Source organism: Triturus cristatus, chromosome 1_2, assembly GCF_964204655.1.
Source record: "Triturus cristatus chromosome 1_2, aTriCri1.1, whole genome shotgun sequence".
Taxonomy (NCBI): Eukaryota; Metazoa; Chordata; class Amphibia; order Caudata; family Salamandridae; genus Triturus; species Triturus cristatus.
The window spans coordinates 761,505,920-761,531,093 of NC_140580.1; the positions used below are offsets into that span (position 1 = coordinate 761,505,920).

Here is a 25,174-nt window from a genome sequence, read left to right on the forward strand (position 1 = left end):
GCACACACACATACACAGAATTAACAAGCGCCGTGTAACAAGCTCAGCTGGACCTCCCCGCTCCCAGAGACAAACTTTAGCTTTACCCTCGTCAGTCGTCACCACTGTGATGTATATGGTCATAGTGGTACATCAGGTTTCGGAGCATAACACCGCTTCTTTTGGCTCTAAACATGAACATTCTTGGAAGATTTATTGAAACTAAAAAGTCTGATTTTGAATACCACATTTTCTCGCCATCTTCGTGTGCCCGCGTCTGGTTCTGGAGCTTTCCCACACCCCTTCCCACGCTAAATGAAGCCAACGTAAGCTCGTCCTTGAACCGGAGTCGCCCTTTAAAATCCTCGCAGGTCCTCTGCCCTTGATTAAAGTCAAATAATATCCCTTCGGATCCAGCGTCCTTGGCTAAAAGCAGAAGCCCGCCCAGAGCACATTCTGAACGCGGTACACACCGAACCTTCCTCTCTGGCACAGGGACAAATAGGCGGCGGCGACCATGGGCTTGGAGTGCCATAGCCCCTGCTAGTATTTGGGCATATGCTTTTGTTTTCATACCCACTTCCTTGTAAGTACTCGATTAAATGGAATAAAGAACACCACGCTTGGTAGGCTTGCTGCGCTATTTGAAACTGCTGGAAACACAAAATCACACGCGTATCTCTTGCCAAACCCACTACGTTCCGTTGCCCACGTGTCTGATCTGATGGCAAAATACAGTCACTTCCATCAGGCTCTCCGGGCAGCCCGACTCAGGACCCCGGTTGCTCGGCGACCTGGCTTAGCTGGGGAGGAGAGGGGGGGAGGAGGGGAAGTGAGCGGGGGATTGTGGGGGATCTGATAGGGGCAGGGGGAGAAGGGCAGAGGGCGGGAAAGAGGAGACAGAGTAGTGAAGCGGCTGGGGTTTTAGGAGATAGGACAGGCTCAGCAGGTTAGGAAACAGAGAGACGGATGTAAACTGGGACTTGAGGGGAAACCGGCCCTAGTCTGAGTGATGAGGGCACGAATAGGTGGTGAGAGGGCAGTCTGTGAATAGTTAACCCAGACATCCCACAGAAGGACATACAGGACAAGTCTAAAAGCTAAGGGGACAATCAAAGAAAAAAAAACGACAGAAAAGACTACAGAGAGAATACGACGCGTACACCGCCCCACCGACAGTGAGATAACAGACGCAGAGAGCCCAGAGTCGATGACGAGAGGAACAACACGGGGGTCAAGAAGTGAACGGACGCTCCCCAAACATAGTGTGCTAGGGATTGCGAGCCGGTGAGAGAGGCAGAAACCGAGCAAAAGGGACAGACACGTGAGCAGGGCAAAAGAAACAGTGAGGGGCGGAGACACAAGAAAGAAGCAGCAAGAGGCGGTACCAGAGACAGCAACAGGCACGAGGAGAGCGAAAATAGAGTGCCAGTGGAGAAAAGGTAGCAAGAAGAGACAGTCCAGAGAGCAGGGAGAAACTGCAAAAAAAGGTAGAGAGGAGCAGATCCAGTGCTATTCGTGCAGGGCAGTTTCTGCACACACACCCAACCATGAGGATGGCAGCAGACGAGCCACAGTGCAAGAAGATAAAGCTGGACGATAAGGAGAAGACCAAGGAGGACGGGTAAGTTCTTTAATGGCGGCCTCGGAATGCAAATTTTGATGCATCTAGGGGATTGGGGAGCGTTGAGGTCCGGCGGCGTGCTCCACAGACCTTGGAATCCACATGTGTGAAATTTCCAGGGACTCGACCAAAATATCTTATGTGAACAGAATCCTGATTTCCAAGTGAGAAAGGCTGCGTCCTTGGCGACATTGAGGCTGTCCAGGAGTGGGACTGCTCTTTAGCGCGCGCGAGTCCAAACCAGAGGTCTTAAAACGCTTTTTATTCCGCCCCCTCCAAAAAATAATGCAAGGATTTTGGGGAGGGGGCAGGGCTGATCGTAGGATGTTGGGATTATGCAGTCATTTCAAGTGTGCTTTTCCGTAGCTCACAATCGACAGTAGATGTGAGACTTATAAAAGAGCAAACATGTTAAACAAAAAACAAATTAACCCATAAAGCAGTACTATCCATAATCCGGGTGCTGTGAGCCCTTGCTCTCTTGGGCCTCAACACAACTGCACATCCTGCCCTAAAGATAGGTGTGGCCCTAACAAGCAGACTATCTCTGTGGTTAATTTGTGAAAAAATAAGTGCCAGATCTCTTGTCAGGAGGCAGCTTGCACCAACCCGTTGCTTCTATTAGTGCCGCTTATAACAGAACCAACTATTAACCATGAAACACTACAAGTGGGGAGAGGGTGTGGCGTAACAGCCAGAGTTGCTGACTTTGGCACCGGGGAACCAAGTTTGAGTCTCGGCGAAGGCTCAACATCCTGTGATTCGGGGGAAATCACTGAATCTCCCAGTGCCTACCAAAAATGAATGTGTTCTTAACTGGTGCTCATGACAAGCACTCCAATACCTTTGGGTAGAATTTGCACTATAAGCGCCGGTAATGAAGATTATGTGCCGGTGCTGAGCACCGGAAGCCACTGGCTCTAATTAGGCACTGGCTATCTCTTCGTCTTTCACCCCTTCCCTATCATGCCTGACCATCATTTCAATCTTGAAAAAGGCTCTAGGTCCTGCTTTGAAAAAAATGAGCTCCTGCATATTGCCTCGCGTCCACGTTTTGTAGAAAAGGTACCATATGCCCCTAATGCTAGCAAGAAAAATAACCCCCAAAGCTCGCTTTTTAAAGAAACACATTCATAATTGTGGTGCCCCTCAGACCCCTGAGCCCCTGTGCCGCTGCACCTGTTACCCTAATGATAGCCACTGCCTTGCAAAACAAGCTGTCTCCTTTATCCTTTAACAACATTGGCTCCTATCTTACACAATCCTTCTCCCATCTCTCTGATTCCCAAACCAAGGTGTCTAGTCTGCTTAAATGTTCTGCTCCTTTGGACCATTGCTACGAGGCCCTGATATGCACTGTTTCCTAATGCACTCCACGAAGTATAGTAAAACTGCTACAATCTTCAGCTGCAGCACCAAAGATGACTAGGCTTCGCAAAGCAGGCTGTTTATCCTGACCACTCCACAGGACCATCAATCCTAAGCCTATTGCTCAAAGTAGGCTTTCTGCCGCTTTGTGTAACTAAATACCTGTTCCGTGCGTAGCAAGAGTGACCTGGGCCCTAATGCTACCAAGGAAAATGTGCATTAATGCCGCTTTCCATAGTAAGGCAGCCATTACTAGGGCCCAGTTGCAACTTACTCCCCTGACCTTAGTGCCATAGCACCTGCTGCACTGTCTGTAATAGCCATTAAAAAAAAGTAGCCCCTCTAAATTTCGCCCTGTTTCCCAGAAGCATCTCTCAGAAAAAGTGGTCTCACCATTCGTAAACAAAAAAATGAGCCCCCACATAGCGCCCTCTCTTTTTTGCCATTTCTTTGACACTATCACTGTATCTCCTGCTTTTCTTCTTGGGCCATTACAATGAGGGTCCAGAGGATCAGATTTCTATATCTCGAATACAACCCTACTGGCCTCCTCCCGTCAGCACCTTGTCTCGCCTGCTTACAAAAATAACCTGCTCTGAACATTTAATGCTGACCTTGAGGTGTCTGCCGGCGGGGAGAACGCCCGTGCTGTGAAACAAAGAGAGAGATTGAGAGCTAACCTACATATATTTTTCATTAAGGTGGATGCATGTTATTCTATATGCATTTACCTGAAGGTGAAAAAAGAATAAAATATAGAATATTTTTTTCTTTTTGTCTCGTCTTTGAACCCCCCCCATTTCCCCACTCGCCCTTCCCAAGTGCAGTCAGTATTACACTTCCCTCACTTTTTTTTTTTTACACGTTTCAAATGCTACATGTAAAGGTAGACAGCCTGGAAACGCATGGGTCGCGCTTTGAGGCGCTCTTCATTAACAAAAGCTTGCTGATGTATTTGTGCCTTCCCGGGAATAAAACCATGGACCACCAGGGGATGAGCCCCACGGTTTGAGGACCTCTGGTTCAATCCAATGAGTAGCGCATGGTGTCTCATTATAAATCCTCTTGAGCATCAATGATCATATCCATACAATAGAGTTGGCAAGAGGGCACCCATCCCTATCCAAAGGAGTTGCCCATTCTTTGTGAAGCTAGTCCCCTTAATGCAACCAATTTCTGGGCTTTACCATTCTCTTGGTTGTTTACGTTATGAAGCAAACGCAAGGAGATGATGGACGGAGTGCTGAAACTTTTCAAACACTCACCCCCAGTCACAGATCTGGGTTGAATCCATCATCATTCTTTAGCTCACTTTGCCACCCTAGTTCAGACACAGCTATATGCAAATCAGTCTTGACCCTGTGCCTCATGGTAACAGTCCAGCCCGAACTGCCAAGCCATGTCTTCCCTGGACCGGAAACAAGCATCCTGGGACCGGTTTCGGGCTAACAGCCCTTTTCAGCCAAGCTAGCTTGAATCCAGTGGCAAAGTGAGCAAGGGACCCACATCTGGGCATACTCTGCCAACTTAGGGCAAACAAAGCAAACACAAGGAGATGATGGACGGAGGGCTGAAACTTTTTCAACACTCACCCCCAGTCACAGATCTGGGTTAAATCCACCATCATTCAACTGGGTGAATGTATGACATTGTTCTGCATTCTGTCCATCTAATGTTCTTTTTGCATTTGTCACTCGAGTGGGATGGGTACGCCCAGACGTGGGTCCCGTGCTCTCCATGCCACTGGAGTCAAGCTATCCTGGCTGATGAGGGCTGAAAGCCTGAAACCAGTCCTAGAATGCTTGTTTCCAGTCCAGGGAGGACCTGGCCTGGCAGTTCCGGCTGGACTGTACCCATTGGGCACAGGGTCAAGACTGATTTACATATGGCTGGGTCCAAACTGGAATGGCATGCTGAGCACAACACAAAACGATGGATTTAGACCCAGATCTCAGTACTGGGATGAATGTATGACCTTGTTCTGCATTCTGTCCATCAAATGTTCTTTTTGCATTTGTTTACGTTATGAACGTTGTTTCAGTGATATTGCTGTTGTGACCTACAAGCAGCATCTCAGGCTGCTTGTGGTCTGTTCACCCTGTATCCATTTTAAACTAGCATAGTGATAATTACTTATCCCATGTCGCCAATTGTTTTTGAGGATTATCTCTTTATTCAGTTATTAGCATCATGATTACTTAATGAGAGGTGTATGCCAGTTAGACTATGGGGAAGGTTAAGACTCCACAGAGGTTTATTAACTAAGCAGATCTTGACAGGCGATCACAACCTTGCTTATTGTTTTGAGGGAATGTTGGATAGTTGCAGGAATTTTGCCGAATGTTTTAAGCCAAGTGAAAACATGTGTGGCGGGGAGCTTGTGTCCATGATTGGGCAAGGTGAGGGAGGAATTTGTTCATCATCGTTCCCAGAATTAATGGATTATGTTTGTTAGCTAGCATCTGTATAGTGCTCAACTGCTACTTGTGTGGCACTGTAGCAACTAAACTATCTAGAACGATAACAATAGCACCTGCAGATTTTGTTAGAAGAGCATGTGGTTGCAGGGTGGCCCATTTTGGAGATTTCCTTGTCATGTTTGAGATCTGACATGTGGTCTGTACATGTAAATATTAACTAGTCACTTCTGATATTTGTGCCAGTTTTATAAAGGTTTTTGAGAAGGAATACATTGCTTTTCACACAGCATTTTATTTAAGTTAATGATTAACAAACTAATGTATGGTAGGTGTGTGCTATCCATTTGTTTCAATCCAAGCTCTATGTGCGAGTATATAGATAGCTTGGTTGTCATGGGATAGAAATATGCTGGGAAACATCTGTTTGTGGTTGTCTGGAGTGGCTTTTTGTGCCCTAGGCTGCTGTGTTAAAGATTACTTAATGGTTTTTTGTAGAGAGTTGAGGTTAACTCGGTGGTCTTAAGCAAAAGCCATTTTTATAGCCTTCCGGAAGAAGAGGTGTTTTTTTATGTTTTTATGTGGAGTGGCAGAGAGTACCAAATATTTTTGGCTTGAACTGAGAAGGAACAACCACTCATTTATAACTTATTTAAAGGATGGTACTTTAATTTGTAGGACAATATTGGAGAGGAAACCGCATTGAGGACATTGATTTGTTTAAGTTTTGCAGAAAAAACTTTAGTCATCTCTGAAGTGAAACTGGCTCCCAGTGCAGTGCCAATGGGGTTTTCTAACATGAATTCAGGCCATATGATGCAGGAGGATTCTGACCGTTGAGTCTTGAAGCTATTGAAATTTGTGATGAATTTCGGTGCCTGCAGGAAAAGATGTTTGTGCAGTTGAGATCAGAGAGAATACAAGGGTAGCTGTAGTTTGAGGTCTTTGGGAAAACCATAGGTGTCGAATATCCGTTTCAGGATTCTATGTATATTAATCTAGGGCTTTAGTACTGAATCTCCTTGGGGTTCCAACATTAAGTCCACATCTAACAGGATTCCAAGGCTTTTCCCGTTGGTGGGGTTTGCCTGTACTAGATCTGCAGGCCACAGTGAGATATTTTGTGTAGATGGTTAGTATCTACGTCTCAGTATAGTTTTGGTAGTTAGCTGTCATTCCCTATTTGACTGCTATTAAGCAAAACAAAGCTGTTGATGGCATGACCAGGCAGCTGAAAGTCTCAGGTGCTGTTTTTGACTTGATTAGGATGGTTTCCAAAATGTCCTGGTTCAGATACTTAAACACACATGCACACAGTCTTGTATTCAGGTGGAAAGGGATTGCAATATTTCAGTAGTGTGATGTTGAATGGAATGGCGAGTTGGTAGCTCCAAGTCTGGGAAAGCGTTTGAAACTAAAGTTGCCATGGTTAACAAAGAAAATCAATCCAGGGTGTGTCTTGACTAGTATTACCTTGAATCAGTGATGAGTTGTAAGTTGCAAAGCTCGAAGTCCAGAGATTAGCTCTGGGAGCAGAAACAGAGTTGCGGAACGTCTTTGTGAAAGCGGCTCTGTGAACGTATTGGGAGGTAGGAGATGGAGACATTATTGGTTGGTCTGAGTCACAGATTACCTGTAAAGCCATCTTTGAGCCACATGCTCACAATGACCTCCTGACTATATAGGAGCCGCATCATAGCAGAGAAGAGCTTTATACATTTTTTTAATTTTTTTATTTTTACAAGAGTCTACATGCGTCTTCCTTGCTCCACATGCAGGCCTATAAAAAAAATTCAGATGATTTGTTACAAAGTAATTGTTCTTTAAAATCTCAAGGTTTATGTGATATTGTGCACTGAGAGGCTAAGGAAACTGACATGAGATGGCTTAAAAGACTTAGTAAAAGTTAGCTTAAAAGACACAGGGCCTGATTACAACTTTGACGGTGTGTCTGCCACACCGCCAAAGCCCTACTGACCCCGCATGCCAGATTAGGAGCTTTGGCGATCCCAGGTGGTGAGCCTAAGGAAGGCACTGCAAGGGGAACGCCAAAGCTAGTTCCTGCATGGCATGGACTGCTAAGTCCATGCCGTAGATGAACTGGGCGTGCATGCAGACAGGGTGGCACACCATGTGCCCCCCTGCATGCACCCCAATGGCCCTGAGGCACCAGTTTGAGCACGCCACAGTTTTTATGGCGGGCTCACTGCCATGAAAGCTGTTGTGGTGAGCAAACCCATAGTAGGCTTGGCAGTGCAGCAGCTGCACCGCCAAGCATATTATGGCTATTGACCACTGCGCCAACACCACGCGATCAAGGATCCCGGCAGTAGCAGCAGTCCAATTGCCATACTTGTAATACGGCGGGTGGACTGCCACCACAGGCGCTGATCTAGTTATCAGGCCCTTAGTCAGAGTTTAATGAAAGACATGCTATCTCAACAAACAGTGACCAAACCAATCGCTTTTTTTTTTACAGTGAAAACTCTTGACCATATTTTGATACATAAGAATTGCATGAGTGCAGACTTCCCTAGCACAAAAGACCCGTATAGCACAGGTGACACCGAAGCAGTGCACAGTTTCTTCGAATGTATAGAACAGTAAAGCGATAAAGCACAGGCAGAAGCAGTGCATTTTTCCTTGCATACAAAACAGATAGAACGTGCCGCAGCAGTGCAGACTTTTCTCGTTTAGAACAGTTGCTGCACTGACAGCAGCTTTCTAAAACATATGCGTGCCACGCCCCAGCCCCGATTACATTAAATGCATCAGCAGAGCAAGCCTCTCTTGATTTCTGCGCATCAGTCAATCAGTATATAGGATAACCTAGCAGTGAGTAAACAATACAATAAGACAGGCAAGAGTAAAGGAGTGTTGGTGTGCAGTGGTTGAGAGAGAGATTAAAGCCGGCAGAAAAGTGAGATTGTGCTACAACTGTACAGGGGATGCTTCTGAAGTAACGCCTTATCTGGTGTACTATGTGTAGTTCTGAAAGGCTCTTTTGAAACATAACTGTGTCTTCATGTCTTGGCTGTTATATCATACAAACCTCCCACTTGACCTCTATTTCTTTAAATTACGGGCTAAATCTGATCCACTTGGCTATCCATATATATTATGAGACATTATGTATTCAACATCATCTTTTACTCAAAACATTTATTAATTTTTCTAGAAATTTATACTACTTTTAATTTGTAATATCAAAACAGTTTTTAACAGATATACATATTAGTAAAAATTATTTTTTCCATAGTTTTCCTATACATTTCAGTGATGGACAAACAATTCTATATTCTTTTATACATGCAATGTAATCTTCTTCACTGGACGCCTATATATTCACCACACAATCAAACTCCATAATCATACTCCATCAAACCATTCATACTAACAAGCAACCCTAGAGCACATACACATCCTGGTCAGAAGGGGGAAAAGATGTTCTGGGTCTCCATGACCGTGTTGTGGGCTGGGCGCATACAACTGGGTCGACGCACGCTTTAGTGGAATTAGCCTTATGTTGACCACCTCCCTCAGAACCTTCCAAAATCGTAACTTTTTTGACAAGTGGCAGGGGTACAAAAGAGTTCAATGTGGAAGGATTTCTTGGGGCACCGCTGCCAGCTGGTGCACAGATTCTGGTATATCCTCTGTATCAGATATCAATCTCTAATTTCTTGCCAAGCTCAATTTCACCTATATTGTGCTTACATTGGTTAACAACACCACTATCCTTTTCACTACAAGGTGAATGTTCATCCAGTTATTGTTAAAGGCTTGCAGCACCACTCGTAAGATGGCATCAATACCTTTTGTATATCTTTGTCCAAAGAACACTAGGTGTGTGTGTAATGGAAGGTTCTCGCTCACAAAAAGTATTTGAGGGCTCCAATTTTTATTGTATGTTACATAACGACAGTTCTCCTCAATGCAGCCCGCGAAGTTCAGTGCGGCCAGAACGCTGTGCATTAATGTCTTGGCTGTTCTTTCTAAATCTACTGTCTACATCTGGAGTGTTGTGGCCAGTTCTAGCAGGCTCATCAGAGTCCTGGGTTTAGTCCTGTAGAGGTGTGTCGTATCCACAACTAGAGTGGTCAGAATAGATGACTGATGAGTAGTTAGTGGACGGACAGTACTGCTTTGAATGGTGAATATTTGGATTTATTGTTCGGCGGGTAGATAATATGTAATTGGATGTGCTGATGAACAGAGAGTGAATGGATGAAGGATGTTGTGAGTTGATGAATAATTGAGGCGGAGGGTTCTTGTGGTTTGATGGAGCACAGACGGCACCAAGGGGAGCATAGGCGAGCGTGCGAGAAGCACTGGTGTATGGCGCACTAGGATCAATCAATCAGCGAGGTTCAAAGGCCAGATAACACATTGAGGCATGATAGGTGACCACCATGAGCTGCAAGGGAGAGGAGGTTGAGGGGTTGTGACTATGGCAACTTGTCTCAAGGGACTGAAGGTTCTGAGGGTGTAAAGGATTTCACACAGCTGAGGGAGTGGGCAAGCTCCTTGATGAGAGAGGGGTGAGCTGTATGAGGTAAAACAACTTGTAGCTAGGAGTGCAGTGTATTTTGTAGCCCTGAAGTGTTCGGTGACAGTGGTGGCAGGCATCACGACAGGGAGGGACGGGAGAAGGTGATCAAATTGATGTTATAGTTTGTTGAAAACCGAATGAGCTTGTATTGGGGAGTCAATAGACTCGTAATGCAGAGAGCACACCTCAATAGCATTACCAAGTTGGGTAAAATGGTAAGTGAAAGTCTTTAGCTGCAGGGGGAGGATGGGGTGGTCCAACAGGAACACCAGCAGCTGAAGGGACACGGAGTGGGACGCAATGTGAAGACTGGTGTGATGAGAGAAGGTGGCTAGCATGAGGCACATCAGCTAGCGTGCCTGCTTTAACTGAAAGGGACATGCGTGGTTGGAGGTTGGATGATAGTGACCATTGTTAAGAGAAGGCATAGGACAGAGGGGCTAAGATGATATGAATTACGTTTGGGATGTAAATCGGTGGGCAGTGAAGCAGTTGGAGAAGTAAGTTGAGGTGGGTGGGGCAGGAAGCTCTGTGAACAGTTAGTTTTCAGTGTTGGGAAGGTAGTTTAAGGGTTTAGTGAGCATGGGGGGGGGGCAAAGGCTTACATCATTGGTCAAACAGAATGAAACGGGCTGGTAGTTCTTGTTAAGCTGACCTAGTGCCAGTCAGCATATCTAGCCTGCATCATCTACCAGTGGACAATGATACACAGATGCAGAAACAGTTTACAGAATGAAATGATCACTGTCTTACTGCAGGGTTTTCCACCCTAACCTGGTCACAGCTAAGTACTTTTCTATCAAGCGCTTGTCTTAGCTGCAAGAGTTTGTAATTGGTCAATACAATGACGTGCGTTTTATCGATATCAAAAGAATGTAGGGCAGGGTGGACCTCCTGGGATTTGAACCTGTGACCACATGATTAGACACAGGCTCCCACAGTGTACGTAGGAGTCCTGCAATATCTTATTTAATTTTTGGTGGAACATTAATGTTATCAGATTGCAGCTTATACAGAAAATAAGATGAGAAGCCAAACGTCAACAATGCAACATCATTTAATAAAGGTGAAAGGGATCATAAAGAAGGAATCAATCCTATTACAATGTAAATTATTTCTTGACATTTATTGTGCGGACACTACGTTTGCTGTAAATCTATTTCGAATTTGAATATATTTTCTCATGGAACACAACTCCTTGGAAATACAGTTCCCTTAAAGATTAAATTTTACAATCCTCTTATTTCTGCACTCCAAGAAATCAGGCATAAGAGCTGCCCTGAGAGCCGATCAAGGGACTTAATTATTATGGGTAGAATTATTCAAATGAAACATTTTATTAGATTCTATCCAGAAAAGTAGAAAAAGAAGAAAAAACAAAGGTTTTTGAATCAACATACTATGACGTTCTTGATGACATCACACATTACACAGGTTATGGACCTTACAGGTCAACAAGATGAGCTTCCAGGCCAATTATCCCCTTCCCCTGCAGCATTAAATGTTATCAGCGACAAACTAGGACCCAAACATACAGCAGTAAAACAAAATTCTCTGATATAGGCACCTCTCACTCCAATTTTAAAATTCTTTTATGGGCAACCACTAACTCGATACATCGTTCTCTCTAGATACATATAGTAATCCATTGCACTTTGCAACCCTTCTGGGTAGTTGGTATCTTTTAAGTGCCTGGCAATATCCCTTTTAGCAATATGAATCTCCAGCCACAGCAGTGACGATTTGAATTTATTGGAGTCCAGGTCAACATTTAGTGCAAGATGACCCATTTAGGGTCCCCGATCAGTTTCAATTGCAGTACCTCAGCTAGTGCAGGATTAACCATCTTCCGAAGAGGCATAATTACACTGCAGCTCCATATTGTGTGGACAAAGTCACCAAGTAAGTATGCAGCTCAGGCAAAGTTTAGCAGCGTTCAACTGAGATAAGTACACTGAAGATATGTTAACTGATTAAGTTGAAATTGAGATATGCCATCACCTATTTCCGGGGGGGGTGGGGCTGTACTCTTGGAGAGGATTTTTTGAAGTGCTCCATCTCACCTACTAACAAAGGAGATATATGTGTGAACTATGTCTTCTTTACCTGAGATAAAGCTATGCTGCCAGGAGGCTGCCAATTATTTAATATTGGGATAATACTCAAACAAACAGTTATCATTGCACGGGGAAAAATAATTATTCTTGTAGGATATAAGGAAACCTGAGCATTATGAAAAGGGATTCAACATGAATAGTTCTACTACACACAAGAGGCTAGTATAAATACTCTTTCTGTATATAATAGTTGTAAAGAGTGGGGCCTTTTTAATGTTTCCGCCTGATGTGTTAGCCATAGAGTGATATGTATGTGAACTGTAGTATCTTTAGCTGTAACAAAACCATGCCGCTATGAGGATATTTTGTCTCTGCAGATGTAATTTAAAATGTTATTGACAAATTAATGCATTTGATTGCTTATTTAATAAAAACCATTGCAAAACCAAACACATAATGTGAGCTTTAAAAATACAATAGGCGGAGTGTAATAATATCATTACACATATTAAACATCATAAATAATGAAACATTTAAAACAAGCGACAGCTTGACATAGCTGCCTAATGCAGATGTCACTAGACGTAGTAACATGCGAGAAATCACAAGGTCAAGCAAACATTTGTTCTCTCAATAGATCCTACGACTAAATCCAAAACATTAAAGCATATAAACAGTGTAATTCAACAGTTAATGGCTTATTACAATCCAGAAGCCGCACAAACAGTGTATGCTGGCCCTTGGAACAGAATTTAAAAGTTTGTTAGGCACATAACTGCTGTAATTCTATAAAAAAGATTGGTATGCTTTGGCTGTACAACTGGTGCTATTATCCTTTACTACTTTCAAGGATGTAGCCAATTCCATATCTGGAATGTCGAATCTACACCTTACAGCATCAGATTATTTTTCTAACTCCCAAATTAATTAATTAATGATGGTTTGAAAACGGTTCCATTCCACCCGAAATCTTGGGCAGAAACATAGTATGTGCATTAAGCTTTTAAAATGGTATCCACAGAACCTGCAGCTCTTGTTGTGCCTAGTGTTTTTGCATTCTTGATGGATCTCTCTTATATCAAACAGACCAAGTCATAACCTGGCTTGCTTTCTTTCGATTTTTAATGGCATTGCCTCGGTCAGATAGGATTGAAAATGCCTGGTATGTATGTATTTTAGACTCAACCTGCATGCTTTACTGAGAAACAGGCTTCAACATCAGATTCTTAATCTTGTCTTTTTTTAAAATAGATTCAAATTGAATCTGTAACTTAATTCTTCCAAGCTAAGTGCAATTCTAATGAATCCAGGGCACTTAAAATACATTAATCAAGTTCATTCATTGTATTATTACTCACATTTTGTACTTCTGCCCCAATGTAGCCATTAAATTGCTCAGCATTTTGACAATACTGGAGCCTTATTGTGCCAAAAACGTGCACTGCTGTCTGCTTAATTAAACGGAATTTCAGGCGGATCTGGGTCTGTGATGTAAAAGAAGCAAGGTTGAAGAATCGTGGGCCAACTTCAGGCACTTCATTAAATTAACAGGAAGAACCTCACACCCGTACCATAACGAGGGTATACATATCGCTTTGATCACATCTAAAAATGGCTTTACTAGTGGCCCTGTTAAATTCTTTGCAAGATGTGCCACAGTGAGTACTAGGAAATTTGCTTTAGGTTTCAGTGAGGCTAAATGCGATAAACGGCTTGCTCTGTCCTGGATCCCAATTACTTATACAATGAGGCTTTTGCAGTCCATTCCCTATTCATGTACCCTTTTGCCCTCTTACATATTTTCCTACCAAACATGAGCACGTTCAACTTGGCAGTATTATTTGGTAAGTGTAAACAGTAAGTTGATTGTCAAAGCAATACTTTGCCAGGCCCTCTAATGTGTGCTGTAACATTATGACGGTTCTGTCCAGAACTGGGTCCTCCCAACAAGTGCCTCGGGTGGTACTGGTAGCCCTCAATTTACCCATGAGTAGCTCCCCTATATTTAGCACAACCTAGAATATTAAAAGGGTTTGCTTGGTTGAATTAGATATAATTCCAAAATTTAAATGGATATATGTAACAGTACAATGAGTATATTTTAAGAACTGATAAGCTGATGTTTTCAGAATTTTTTCTTTTTGACTGATTTTAAATGTCTGCATAGGGGAATCTTATTACTGATCGTATTCGTGCTTGCATTGCATATATGATTGCTGTGACATGTAGAGGCATTAAAATTGTTAAGTGTGCATATGTATGTGTATGTATATATATATATATATATTTAATTTACATTATTGGTGGTGCCTGCTAGTAATCCTGCATGCAATGGGCACTAATGGAATCCTGACTGAAGTGGTCGCTATTGTATCACTGCTCATTTTTTTTTTTTAGTAGCTCTGGATGTTTTTTATTCATCATAAGTAGCTCTCATCATAGAAAAGGTTGGAGATCCCTAGTCCAGAATGAATGTGTCTAGGTGGGCAAGCCACAAAAAGCTCTGACTTAGCTAGAGGGCCTCTTGGTCACTCAAGCCAAAAAATTGCAGAATTTAGCTGCCTTGCAGTGTAGTGTCTACTCTGAACATGAATCCTGATCTCTACTTCAAAAGATACCTTCCTCTTTACCCGCCCTGCAACGGAGTAGGGGGTGCAAGGATGGGGGAGAGGAGATTAACCTAATTCTTAGATGTTCTGTAACTTTTTCCCAAGGGAGTTGTGGGAAGCGCATATCATTCCTTGGGGCAGAAAATCCAGTATAAGACTGTGGGTGCTACAGGAGTCTCTTGTGCTGCACTGCTACTTTGTGTGTCTGATGCTCGAGCCTTTGTATGTTTGATACGCTGTGTTTGGATGGGAGTAAAAACAAGCATTTGCAATGCAATAGGTCTCGCATTTACGCGAGTTTAAGCTATTGGCATTGTAAATGACAAAGCCTTTTATTTATGTTTTTAAAACTAGAACAAAAATAAAAGGCATTATCATTTACAATGCCAACAGCTCAAACTCGCGTAAATGCGAGACCTATTGCATTGCAAATGCTTGTTGCATTTGTCGCCCCGAGTGGGACGGGTATGCCCAGACGTGGGTCCCGTGCGCTCCATGCCACTGGAATCAAGCTATCCTGGCTGAAGAGGGGTGAAACCCCGAAACCGGTCCTAGGATGCTTGTTTCCAGTCCTGGGAGGACCTCGCTGGCATAATTTTTTGCCTTTGTGCCAATCTGTACCTCAGCCTGTAAGAGATAAATGGTCTAAAGTTTGTGTAGTTTCTGCTCGGGTTTCAGGTCTCAATTGCTCTTTCACTTCCTCCCTACACCATGGGGTGTATGTATTCAGTAGTTAACAATATCCCCATCTTTAAAAAAAAAAAACACTTGAATAAATAAAGAAAAATGGTACACGACTTCTGGTTAGGTCACCAATTCCCATCCTTAGCTCGCAGGTGTCCTTTTGTTCCTTCAACAACCCCTCCGCCCGGCATATGTATTGTTGGCTCTTTTGTGATTTAACCCCGGTTTTGGTGACCGTGCCCACAGCATCCCGCTGCCCCCATGGCTAAGCTGGTGAGTCCTTATAATTTGCGTGTCTCTCTCTCACACAAACCCTCACCCATCACACCTCCAGGCGCTGCATCCCATAAGACTGTAGGTGCACCTCGTGGTCATCACACACGACAAGAAAACACTCCCAGTAGAGGCTCGGGTATAGGTGAAGCTTGACATCAGGGCGAATTAAGCGCTTTAGTGCCTCATATACGGGGAGTAAGCGCTATACAAATGCTGCTGTACAATACTGCCCTCCTGTTTGCTTTATGCTTATTGGAGGTTCTGCTCACTCCTATGGAGTACATCTTAGTCATTCTTTGCGATTCCCAACATTATCAATGTTTGTCAGACCGATAATGTGACATTCCTAACAATATTCGCAATAACATGCCAACATTACTGGTAAAGATATGAATGAAGTTATAATGTACAACTGAAAGGAAGGGATTCGAGTTCCCCCAAGAAAGTTGTGCTGCGGAGATCGGTTGCATCAGGTCTCGAGCACGTCTCCTGGCCCGAGGCTTGTCACCGAAATACTTCCCACATAAACTGTGCTAATAAACACTCTACCGTGCATACACAAGCGGAGGAGCTGCACATTCCACCTAACAGAAAGCGCACAGAGAATATCAACGGGCAGGAAAGCGCTACACAAATTCTACAATACAGTAGACTGACTGATGGCAGGGTTAAGTGAAAAGTGCCAGGGCCGGGACGATAAAGTTACACAAATTGCTATTTAAACGCATCCAGTGGGCACCAGTAGCACATGGAAAATAATGGACCCCGAAGAGAGCCGTGTTCAGTCCGAATGTAAACAAAAAAGTTGGTTGAACTTAAAAATAAGAGCGTCCGAGCTGTGAAAATTGTTCAATGTACTGCAAACAAGCAGAAATAAGTTCCAATTAGTTCTTAAAAGAGGCGTAACTAGAGCCAAATTTCGGGGGGGGGGGGGGCTGAGCAAAAATTTCGGGGGGGGGCTGAACTGTAAGCAATAGGCAGAGTGGAGCTGCAGGGGCTCCTAGAAGGGGTGAAACAACAGCGAGGCCTCATTAACATGCAAATGGTCTTTTAAAGACCTGTGAAGTGCTCGGGTGCGGCTGCTTTTTTGCCCGGGAAGGTGTCTCATCCCGGGCTGCCACACATGACGGGGGGGGGGGGGGGCTGAAGCCCTTTGAGTCCAATGGGTGTTGCGCGCCTGGTTCTTAACGACATCGAACTCCCTCATAATCGCATTAGTGTTATGCAAAAACCTAGGGCGGGCAGTCTATAGCAGCAATGGCCGTGAAACATAGCCTTAAAACTAGAAAAGAGTGCCGAGATAGATATTTCAGCTCTAAGCTCTCCCCTCAAAAAAATGTATCTATGTTCTAACTTTTGGAAAGTTTTCTTCACAATACAAACTGCATGCAGCTTTTCGAACACACTGCCAGGCAGACAATCCTCAAAAATCCAACATAAAGCAAAAGGATTAACAGGAGAAAAGTGCGTGGTGGAACGATGAATGTATTTGGTCGCGATCGTTTTCAGTCTCGCTCGTCCTAATAAACTACAACGCTCTTTGAGTGGGGTGTTTACAAGAGTACATGCAACTCTGTGGCTCCTTTAACTTACCAGGGCAGCATCACCCACGGCACTCGCGTAAACATTTGCATATAAACCGACATAGCGAATAGACGTTTAGGGCGTCGTTTCGCGGCTCAGGGCTCCTGGCGGTGCGTCCCAAAGCTGCTGTAGGTGAGAGGTGCCTTCGAGATACACAAACCAACACGATCCGCAACTAGCCCAACCGGACGGCTCCGCCCGCAGTCTCCGAAGAAACCACTTCGGCGCCGCCGTCTCTGCCGCAAATTAAAACAAGTTGACTGAACCTTGAAGGGATGCAGGAAAGTTGAGGATGGACACTGGAAATTGTTAATTTGTGCTGATGGTTTCCCCGCATCCTCAGGCTCCCTACAATTGGTACAACTTTTACACGATCCGCAACTAGCCCAACCGGACGGCTCCGCACGCACTCTCCGAAGTAACCACTTCGGCGCCGCCGTCTCTGCCGCAAATTAAAACAAGTTGACTGAACCTTGAAGGGATGCAGGAAAGTTGAGGATGGACATTGGAAATTGTTAATTTGTGCTGATGGTTTCCCCGCATCCTCAGGCTCCCTACAATTGGTACAACTTTTGGGAAACAATGTGCAGGTAAAATGAAGGGGTAACAAAAGGGTGCTCTTAATAGAGTTGCTGCTATAGGGTGCCCCAATGATTGTATGGGGCTAACATAAGCATGTAGCCTTAGGGTTAGAGCGGTGGACCTCGGAGCGGGGGAACCGGGTTCAAGTCTCGGCAAGGACGATGTAACAAAAATTAATGTGTCAATCTGTAACAAAACTGGTGCTCATGTAAAGCGCTCTGATACCCGATGTGTGGGGTCTAGTTTGCGCTATATAAAGCTCCAAAAATAACAAGCAAATCGCTGGGCAGAAAGGTAGGGAAAGCAGGAGCTTCTGAAGGAAATAGAGATAAGGGACTAACGAAGGTAAAGAGAATGTCTCCGTGAGCCTTGTGCTCGGCTGGGGCCTCGGGCATGTTTACTACGGGAACACATGGGAATGCAAAGCCATTAATCAAGCAGGATGGCTCTGTCTCCCTTCACGCCCAGGGAGGAGGGAGATGCGAGCAGAGCATCAAAGGGCTGGGTGAGAAGGGAGGGGGGAATGCAAGGGTCAAAGCGGCGAAAGTGAAAGTAATGGAGCAGAGCATCAAAGGGCTGGGTGAGAAGGGAGGGGGGAATGCAATGAGCAGAGGAGCAGCTGTGCACGTGCATGTTATCGTGCACTCAAGGTTTAGGCCAGCCAAAAGACTATGGGTAGCACTTTGAAAGTCCCACATATAAAATGTCTCTTCGAGCCTTTGGCTCGCGAGACCTAATGAGTGGGTCTTGGTACAACGGGCATCTTCACAAACTGGTACTGCTACTGATCCGGTGAACAGAGTTTGACTGGGAAACTGAGCTAGAATAAACGAAGCTCTAAACAAATAAACGTGTTTCATGCACCGTTTTCATCTGTACACTTTGAAAAGTGCCTAACATCCTCAAATCAAAGAAAGGAACTGTAAATGAAAGGGAGCTGTTAGCACCTGTTAGGCTTTCTTCGTACAGCGAGTCTGAATGCCCAGATGTGCTCTCCCAAACACAGAATGACTGAGAACTATCAGGTGTAAAACATGGCGCCAGCAGAGCTGCCAGTGCATAGGAAAGGCACATAGTCCTTAAAGTGGGGTTCTATGGGAAGTAGGCATAATGCATGCACAACCCATAATAAAATGTACTTCATGCTAAATGACTTTGATCTAACTGCCTAACAGGCTCAATAAGGCAACTATAAGCATAAGACGGCCCACAAGCATTTAGGGGTGTTCCGCTTAATACCTCATTGGGGTGCAAAGCGCCTTATTACTACAGTACATCATGAGACAAACATTATCAGAGGTAAGGGCCATCCAGACCCGCTGATGCTCATTGTGATACCACATAGATCCACTCATAAAGTAACTTGATTGCATGCAATGGGCAGGGTCTTCTCTAATGTAATGTTATATCCACCTCTTCTGCAAAAATAATTTTACTATTGCAAAATAATCTGCATGTGTCATAGTAAAACTGGGCACCAATTTTATGTTAAAATAGTGGCCATATCCCTTTGTAACATAATGACGTTATTTTCGGTTGCCATTATAATGTGTTTTGGTTGATGCTGGATACTGCACTTCGGCCTTTCCAAAGTGCAGTAAACAGTGGTCGAAGTGCATTAAAAACAAAAAGTATGGGAAATGTGGTGCTGAGCGCAAAGGGGTGAAGTGACTGCGTGTGGGGGTGTTGTCAAAGAGTTGGCTAAAAATGTCGATTTTCTGTAACTTTTGTTTTTTTTACCTTTCAGGAACTACATATAAAAAAATTGCACAGCTTAAATTAAAATCAAGTTATTTTATTTGGTGGGAAATGCACCGTCATACTTTATGAAACCTCTATTACTTAATGCACTGCACCAGAGAGCCACAGATTTGCATCCTTGTTGATGCAGTGGAGAATAGTGACTTGTGTATGTTTAGTGCTACAAGGTCCCACCCGTGTGACAGAAAGGACTGTGAACATGTAAGTAATTATTTTAAACTTGCATAACACACAGTATAAGAGAGGATGCTACAAAATGCGCAAAAAGGTTTAGGATAAAAAGTGTTTCCTAAACATAGTCTTTGCAGGCTGTATGTAGTGCAGTTTTTTTTATAACTGACCTTTAAAAGCGCACACTTCACAACTTAGCTGGTAGCTCCCTTATAATATCTCTCAAATATAATAAATGTGTGTAATCAGGAAGCTTCAAGTGATTTAATCAATTAAAGCCAATACCAGCTTCCAAGTTGTGGCTGCTGCTGCGGAACAGAAGTGGTGGGGCAGCGCAGGGGAGAAAAAAAAGAAAAGATCACTTACCTTTCGGCTGCTGCTCCTTTCCTCTTCTGTTCATGTCGACTCCCGGCAGTGCATAGGCTCCCAGACTCCCCTAAGTTAATCACGACACATGGGCGAAGCGTTGGGATTGGTCTGAGCGGCCTGGTTTGGCACTCAGACAGGGCTTAGAAGCCTGTGTCTGTGCTCCATCCGGCTGTGCAACACAGCCTGGGTGTGAGAAATGTTAATGCACATGTCGATTTGGCCATCCTAAGACGGCCAGCCAAACAGATGTGTACTTCTGGTGCCCGCCACTTCTCCTCCCTGTTCCGTCCGGACAGCTTAGCCCAGGTGAGCCCTGGCTTGCCCTGGACTGCCCCAGTGCTTGAAAATAAATTGATAATACCACCAGTTTGTTAACATTTTATTTTTCCTGTTTGCACTGCGGAGAGATCAGTGGGGTAATGCTTCTTCACCATAACGGAGGAGCCCCGCTTACAGATTGACCATTTGTGCACATTTACATTTCTTTCAGGCAAGCAGACACCCTGGCAAGAAGGATTGTTTAGCTGTCCGCTCTTTGATCGGTTTCACTGCACAGGAGACCCTGCCTTACACTTCAGCTGAAGCTTTCCGGCTGTCGAAATTAACCGTCCTGGGAAGGTTGTCTTTTAATAAAATGATGGGGAACTGTTTTTCCAGAATTAAAAAAGTATGGGCACGTCATGCCCCTCAGACCACCCCCCCCCCCCCCCCCCCACTGCGACCACTGACTGTAAATAACATTTTACTAGTATCTGTCTCCATCCAGGCATGTCATTAATTGGAAAGTGTTAAAAGGCCAGAGCCAGGCACGAAATTCGGAGCTAATGATCTGTGAGCCATGGTCTGCTAGCCCTAGCTTTTTAACCAACTGTACTTTGCATTCCGGAACTTGTAGTTATGTTTATAGAAATGTGATCATGGTATTGAAAATTTCAGCATGCATGTTTTGTGGCAGTTTTTATTGGCTCACAGATGAGACACAATGTTTATGGGATTAGCTTGTGCGTTGGTTTATAGAGCCTAACTGGACCCTTCACTATCATCTGGCTCAACTTTTCCCACAAATTCTTACGTTTGTTCACCTCTCTAACTGTATTGCTAGCGTATAGAAGTATTGGTAATGGCACAACTCATAGTTTTGGTGAACAGGGCCTGGTTTTCTTCAAAGCGTAGCAGATGTCAGAAACATACAGTTTAAATAAATGGTGTGAGGATGCATCCTGTTTCACCAGCCTATTAGTATATTTTTTCCCATTTAAGGACAAGTTGTCACCAACTTTTGCCGGTATTCATATGTCATTGTACAGTGCTTGGTAAGCTCTTAATGAAATTGGGTCACTTATCCGCCAGTTTTTTCACTCTGTTTCTGTTGACTCCATCCAAAATCATCCATAGTCTGCTTCTAAGAATATCTAGTAGCAAAAAGCTTTTCTGTACTCTCCTATTGATGTAGACTAATCACGTAGACCACAGAATTAGGTTTTGCATACAAGAATTAACCCGGTTCTGATTTTCCCAAGATGTGGGCCCCCATGCTGGCACCCTACGTTTGTCCCAATCTTGAGATACTAATTGCAGAGATTAATTTTTTGTTTATTGCAAACTGAGTAGACCATTGTTTTAGTATTATCTTTGATTTGGTGTCTGAATTGGCTAGGAGCGTAGAATTGTTGCATTGATGGCCATTGACTCACCATGCTTCTTTACCTGTGGGTGCAGTTTATCCAGATGCCCACATACCTACCATTCCTTTTCTAACGCCATGATATCAGATTAGGGTGGTGAGGAGTTGGTCACGTATTGGTCCTTTTCCTAGTACCAGCGCTTGGCGGGTATATAACCCTATTCTAAAGATATGCTGTCCGTGGTACATGAGAAGCTGGGCATAATAAGTGCATGTGGGATAGTAGAACATACATGATGTTTGTGAAGTACACACAAAATTACTGATAATAAAAAGAGCATTTTGGGACAAAGTAATGTCTTTGTATGCAATCGACAAGCTTTTGTCGGAGAAAAATGTATTTACCTAAAATAAAAAGCTGGTATGGGATATCAAAAGTGCGTAATAAACTGGCATACTCATCTTCAGAAACAAAATGGTACATTTCAAGTATGTACTTGAAGCTTTTATTTGAAATGGTAATTCATGCTGAGTTAGGTGTATTGCTGACATTGTTTCCTTGGGTCCAAAGGGCACTTGCCATTGTGTCTGTTATTTTTTAACTTGTCTGAAGGCCTTTCAGTGATACTCCTTTCGAAAGCCTGAGCCCAGAAGATAGATAGAACCTGTTTGCTGTCTGAACCTGCTTTCAGACAGCATACAGTAGTAATCACTCTGAGTCGTGCGTTTAGATCTGCTCTCAAACTCATCACTTTGTGAGATCTGTAAACATTTTACTTTTCTCATTCTGCTCCTTCAAAGTAGATTATATCCATCAAAACATAAGTGTAACGATTTGGAAATGGCATGATGGAAAAATCAAGAGGAATTGGAATAGAGAATAGAAAAAATATCTTTTAAAATGTTGATAAAAGTATACAAAACTGAACACCCACATGTTTTGGTCTTTGTGTTCATTTTCATGCTAATTATGGTGAACATGCCCCATGTAGCCACAGTTTCCGAAAATTGTTCCTAGAGAAGGTAAGCAGTCGGCATCCTTTGGGAGGGCAGGGTGACCATGAAAATAAATGAATATATAATGTATTCCCCTTTAGAGATTATTACATTTTAGTCAATTTCCTTAAAAATTCGACTATAAAATACATCATTTTGGCCGTTTTAAAAACATTTTTGTCGAAAGATCTCCCCACCATTCTTCTGAAATGTATTCAAGCTCAGTGCAATCCCCAAGTTACATACTCATAATTTTTTAGAGTTAACTGAGTGACACAGACAACTCCTGACTGTCAAGGGGCTTGGAAGCTACGATGTTGAAGAGCAAGTACATAATATACTTTAGAAACCATATGCTCTATTGGCATTGTTTGAGTCTGCTCTACTAATAATTACCAATGACAGTGCACCTTGAAGCAGGAGGCTCACCAAGTGAAATAAGCAAGTATGACAATAAGGGCATTACGTTAGAGGGTGAGAGTGGATTCTTACACTTTGGACAGGACCCCCTTTTGCACACAGCTCCAAATATAAAGAGAAAGTGCATGTATGATATTTTTATTTTGCTATTTTCTTCTAGGAATTTGAATATCTAAGTTTGATTATACATTTAACATGTGCTAAGGGACTTGAGCTGGTAAGGACGCACTTTGCACCTGTTTTGCAGTGCCGAAGGGAAATCAATTTCCGGTTTCAGGTGAACCTTTCCTGATGAAACGTTCAACAAGCCGTGCACATTGGCTTATCTTAGACCACTAGGGAAAGTAATTGTCCATTTGCCATTGAGAAATGCCACCCATGCGATAATGTATTTTGTTAGTCACATGTACACCTGAGTGATTCCTCCCATGATTTAACTACTGTAATAATATAAAACGCTTGGAGTAAACACTGCCGATTTAATAATAGTGTGACAGAAAAGACATAGGTATACTGAATGGGCTGATAAGCCTCCTTTGCTGTATCTTTGGGAAAGGGCACTTTGGTTGATGTATTAGTTCCTTCTCTATAGAGTTTGAAAGAATCAGATGGATCTGGTAGCCTTCTTTCCATAAATGTGCAAACTGTGGATCTGAGGTCCTTTTCGTAGTGCATTGGCATAGCAGATGGACCTGGCGTCATTACATTAAAGGATTTAACAGACTAGATTGCCTTCCTCTGTATCTTAAATCCATGGTCTTACATCAATGGCTACATAATATATTTTTATTAATTTGACCTGTTTTTTGTACACATTTGGATGCACTTGCATCCACACACCCAAGTCTATAAACCAGGAGTATATGAATGCACCTCACGCTGTCCAGGCACTGCCACCAGACATCTCTTTCTGGTATCTCAGGCCATCTGTATCAGGAGCTTGTGGACATGCGTTATTTGTGCGTTCGCGCCTGTTATTAGGCACTGTACTGTGCGTACATCGTGCACACCTCTCTCTGGAGCTCGGCTGCTGCCACAATGATCTCTGCTCCAGCTTAGTGTTTTGGCGTCCCGGCTATTGCCTTGATGCTGCTAGTCTGCATGGGGGCTGGCAGCTAGTCTACCCTTCTCAACAGATTATGGTATTATATAGCTTCCTTCCAGCGTTCGGGCAGCCTGAGGGTAGGTGGCTGTTCTATCATTTGGCATTTTCAGGTGCAGGTGCTGTTTGGTGGTTGGATTGTTTTTTCGGCTGGCGAGTTTGAAGAAACATTTGGTCTTCCAACCTGATTAGGGTGCGGATGCCATTTCCGGTGTCCACATGTCGGGTGGCGAATAAGTGCCCTGTTTAGAATATTATTTGAACTTGTGCCACTGGATGGATTTATCTTGGGAAACCTTGGAGATGCTAACACTTACTTGTGTTTGTGGAAACTTCTGCCTAAAGGAAAAAAGAGGCACCTTATCATTAATTATAATATGATATTCCTTATTGAAACTTGGCTGTTTAAAAATGTATTCTATTACGACAACCCTTATAATACTCATTAAGAATCTACTGTCTTGGTAAAGGATCGGAAGCAAACCTGCTACTAAGTTCCTTAGAGATGTCCCTCACTCTAGGTGTGGAAAACCCACCTTTAGTTTATTTTTAAAAAGACCTCTCACCCACCAACCTAGTTGGTAACATCTTCATCATTGGGGTTCTACCCAAAACACCTAGTGCATGCTTCAACGCCTGACTACAGCTGAGATGCGTTTTTTTGGAGTTGTCCTTGTCTCAAATGAGACGAGGAACAAGGAGGTGATTTTAAATTGCCTTATGGGTTACCCACCAATGTGGTGTACTTTTTAATAATGGTACCCTTGGACAAGGATTAAAAGTAGTGGTGGTGATGTAGCGATGAACTATTGACCTCTCACATCCGTGGTATAGGTTTCAGACATATGTCTATGTTCCCCTATGTAAGTTTCCTCTAGACCAAAATCCAATGCGCTAATGCAACCAATAGTATCATAGTGTGTAACTTACGGGTTTTGTATTACTCCATTTGAGTTTTTGTTGATCAGTAGTCTCTACATGGACACTCTGCGGGGCGTA

The 25,174-nt window shown here is 43.5% G+C and overlaps 1 protein-coding gene across 2 annotated transcripts in view; it reads left to right on the plus strand.

Annotated features, from left to right (window-relative positions):
* The first annotated feature begins 813 nt into the window (after nucleotides 1–813).
* ADK (adenosine kinase) overlaps nucleotides 814–25,174 on the plus strand; it is a 615,496-nt gene continuing 591,135 nt past the window's right edge. The window contains exon 1 of one of the 2 annotated variants that reach the window (XM_085608730.1): nucleotides 814–1,603. In XM_085608730.1, coding sequence (XP_085464856.1) covers nucleotides 1,530–1,603 — 74 coding nt within the window. In that variant the 5' untranslated portion in view covers nucleotides 814–1,529. The remainder of the gene's footprint in view (nucleotides 1,604–25,174) is intronic. The other variant, XM_085608729.1, reaches the window with a different exon arrangement.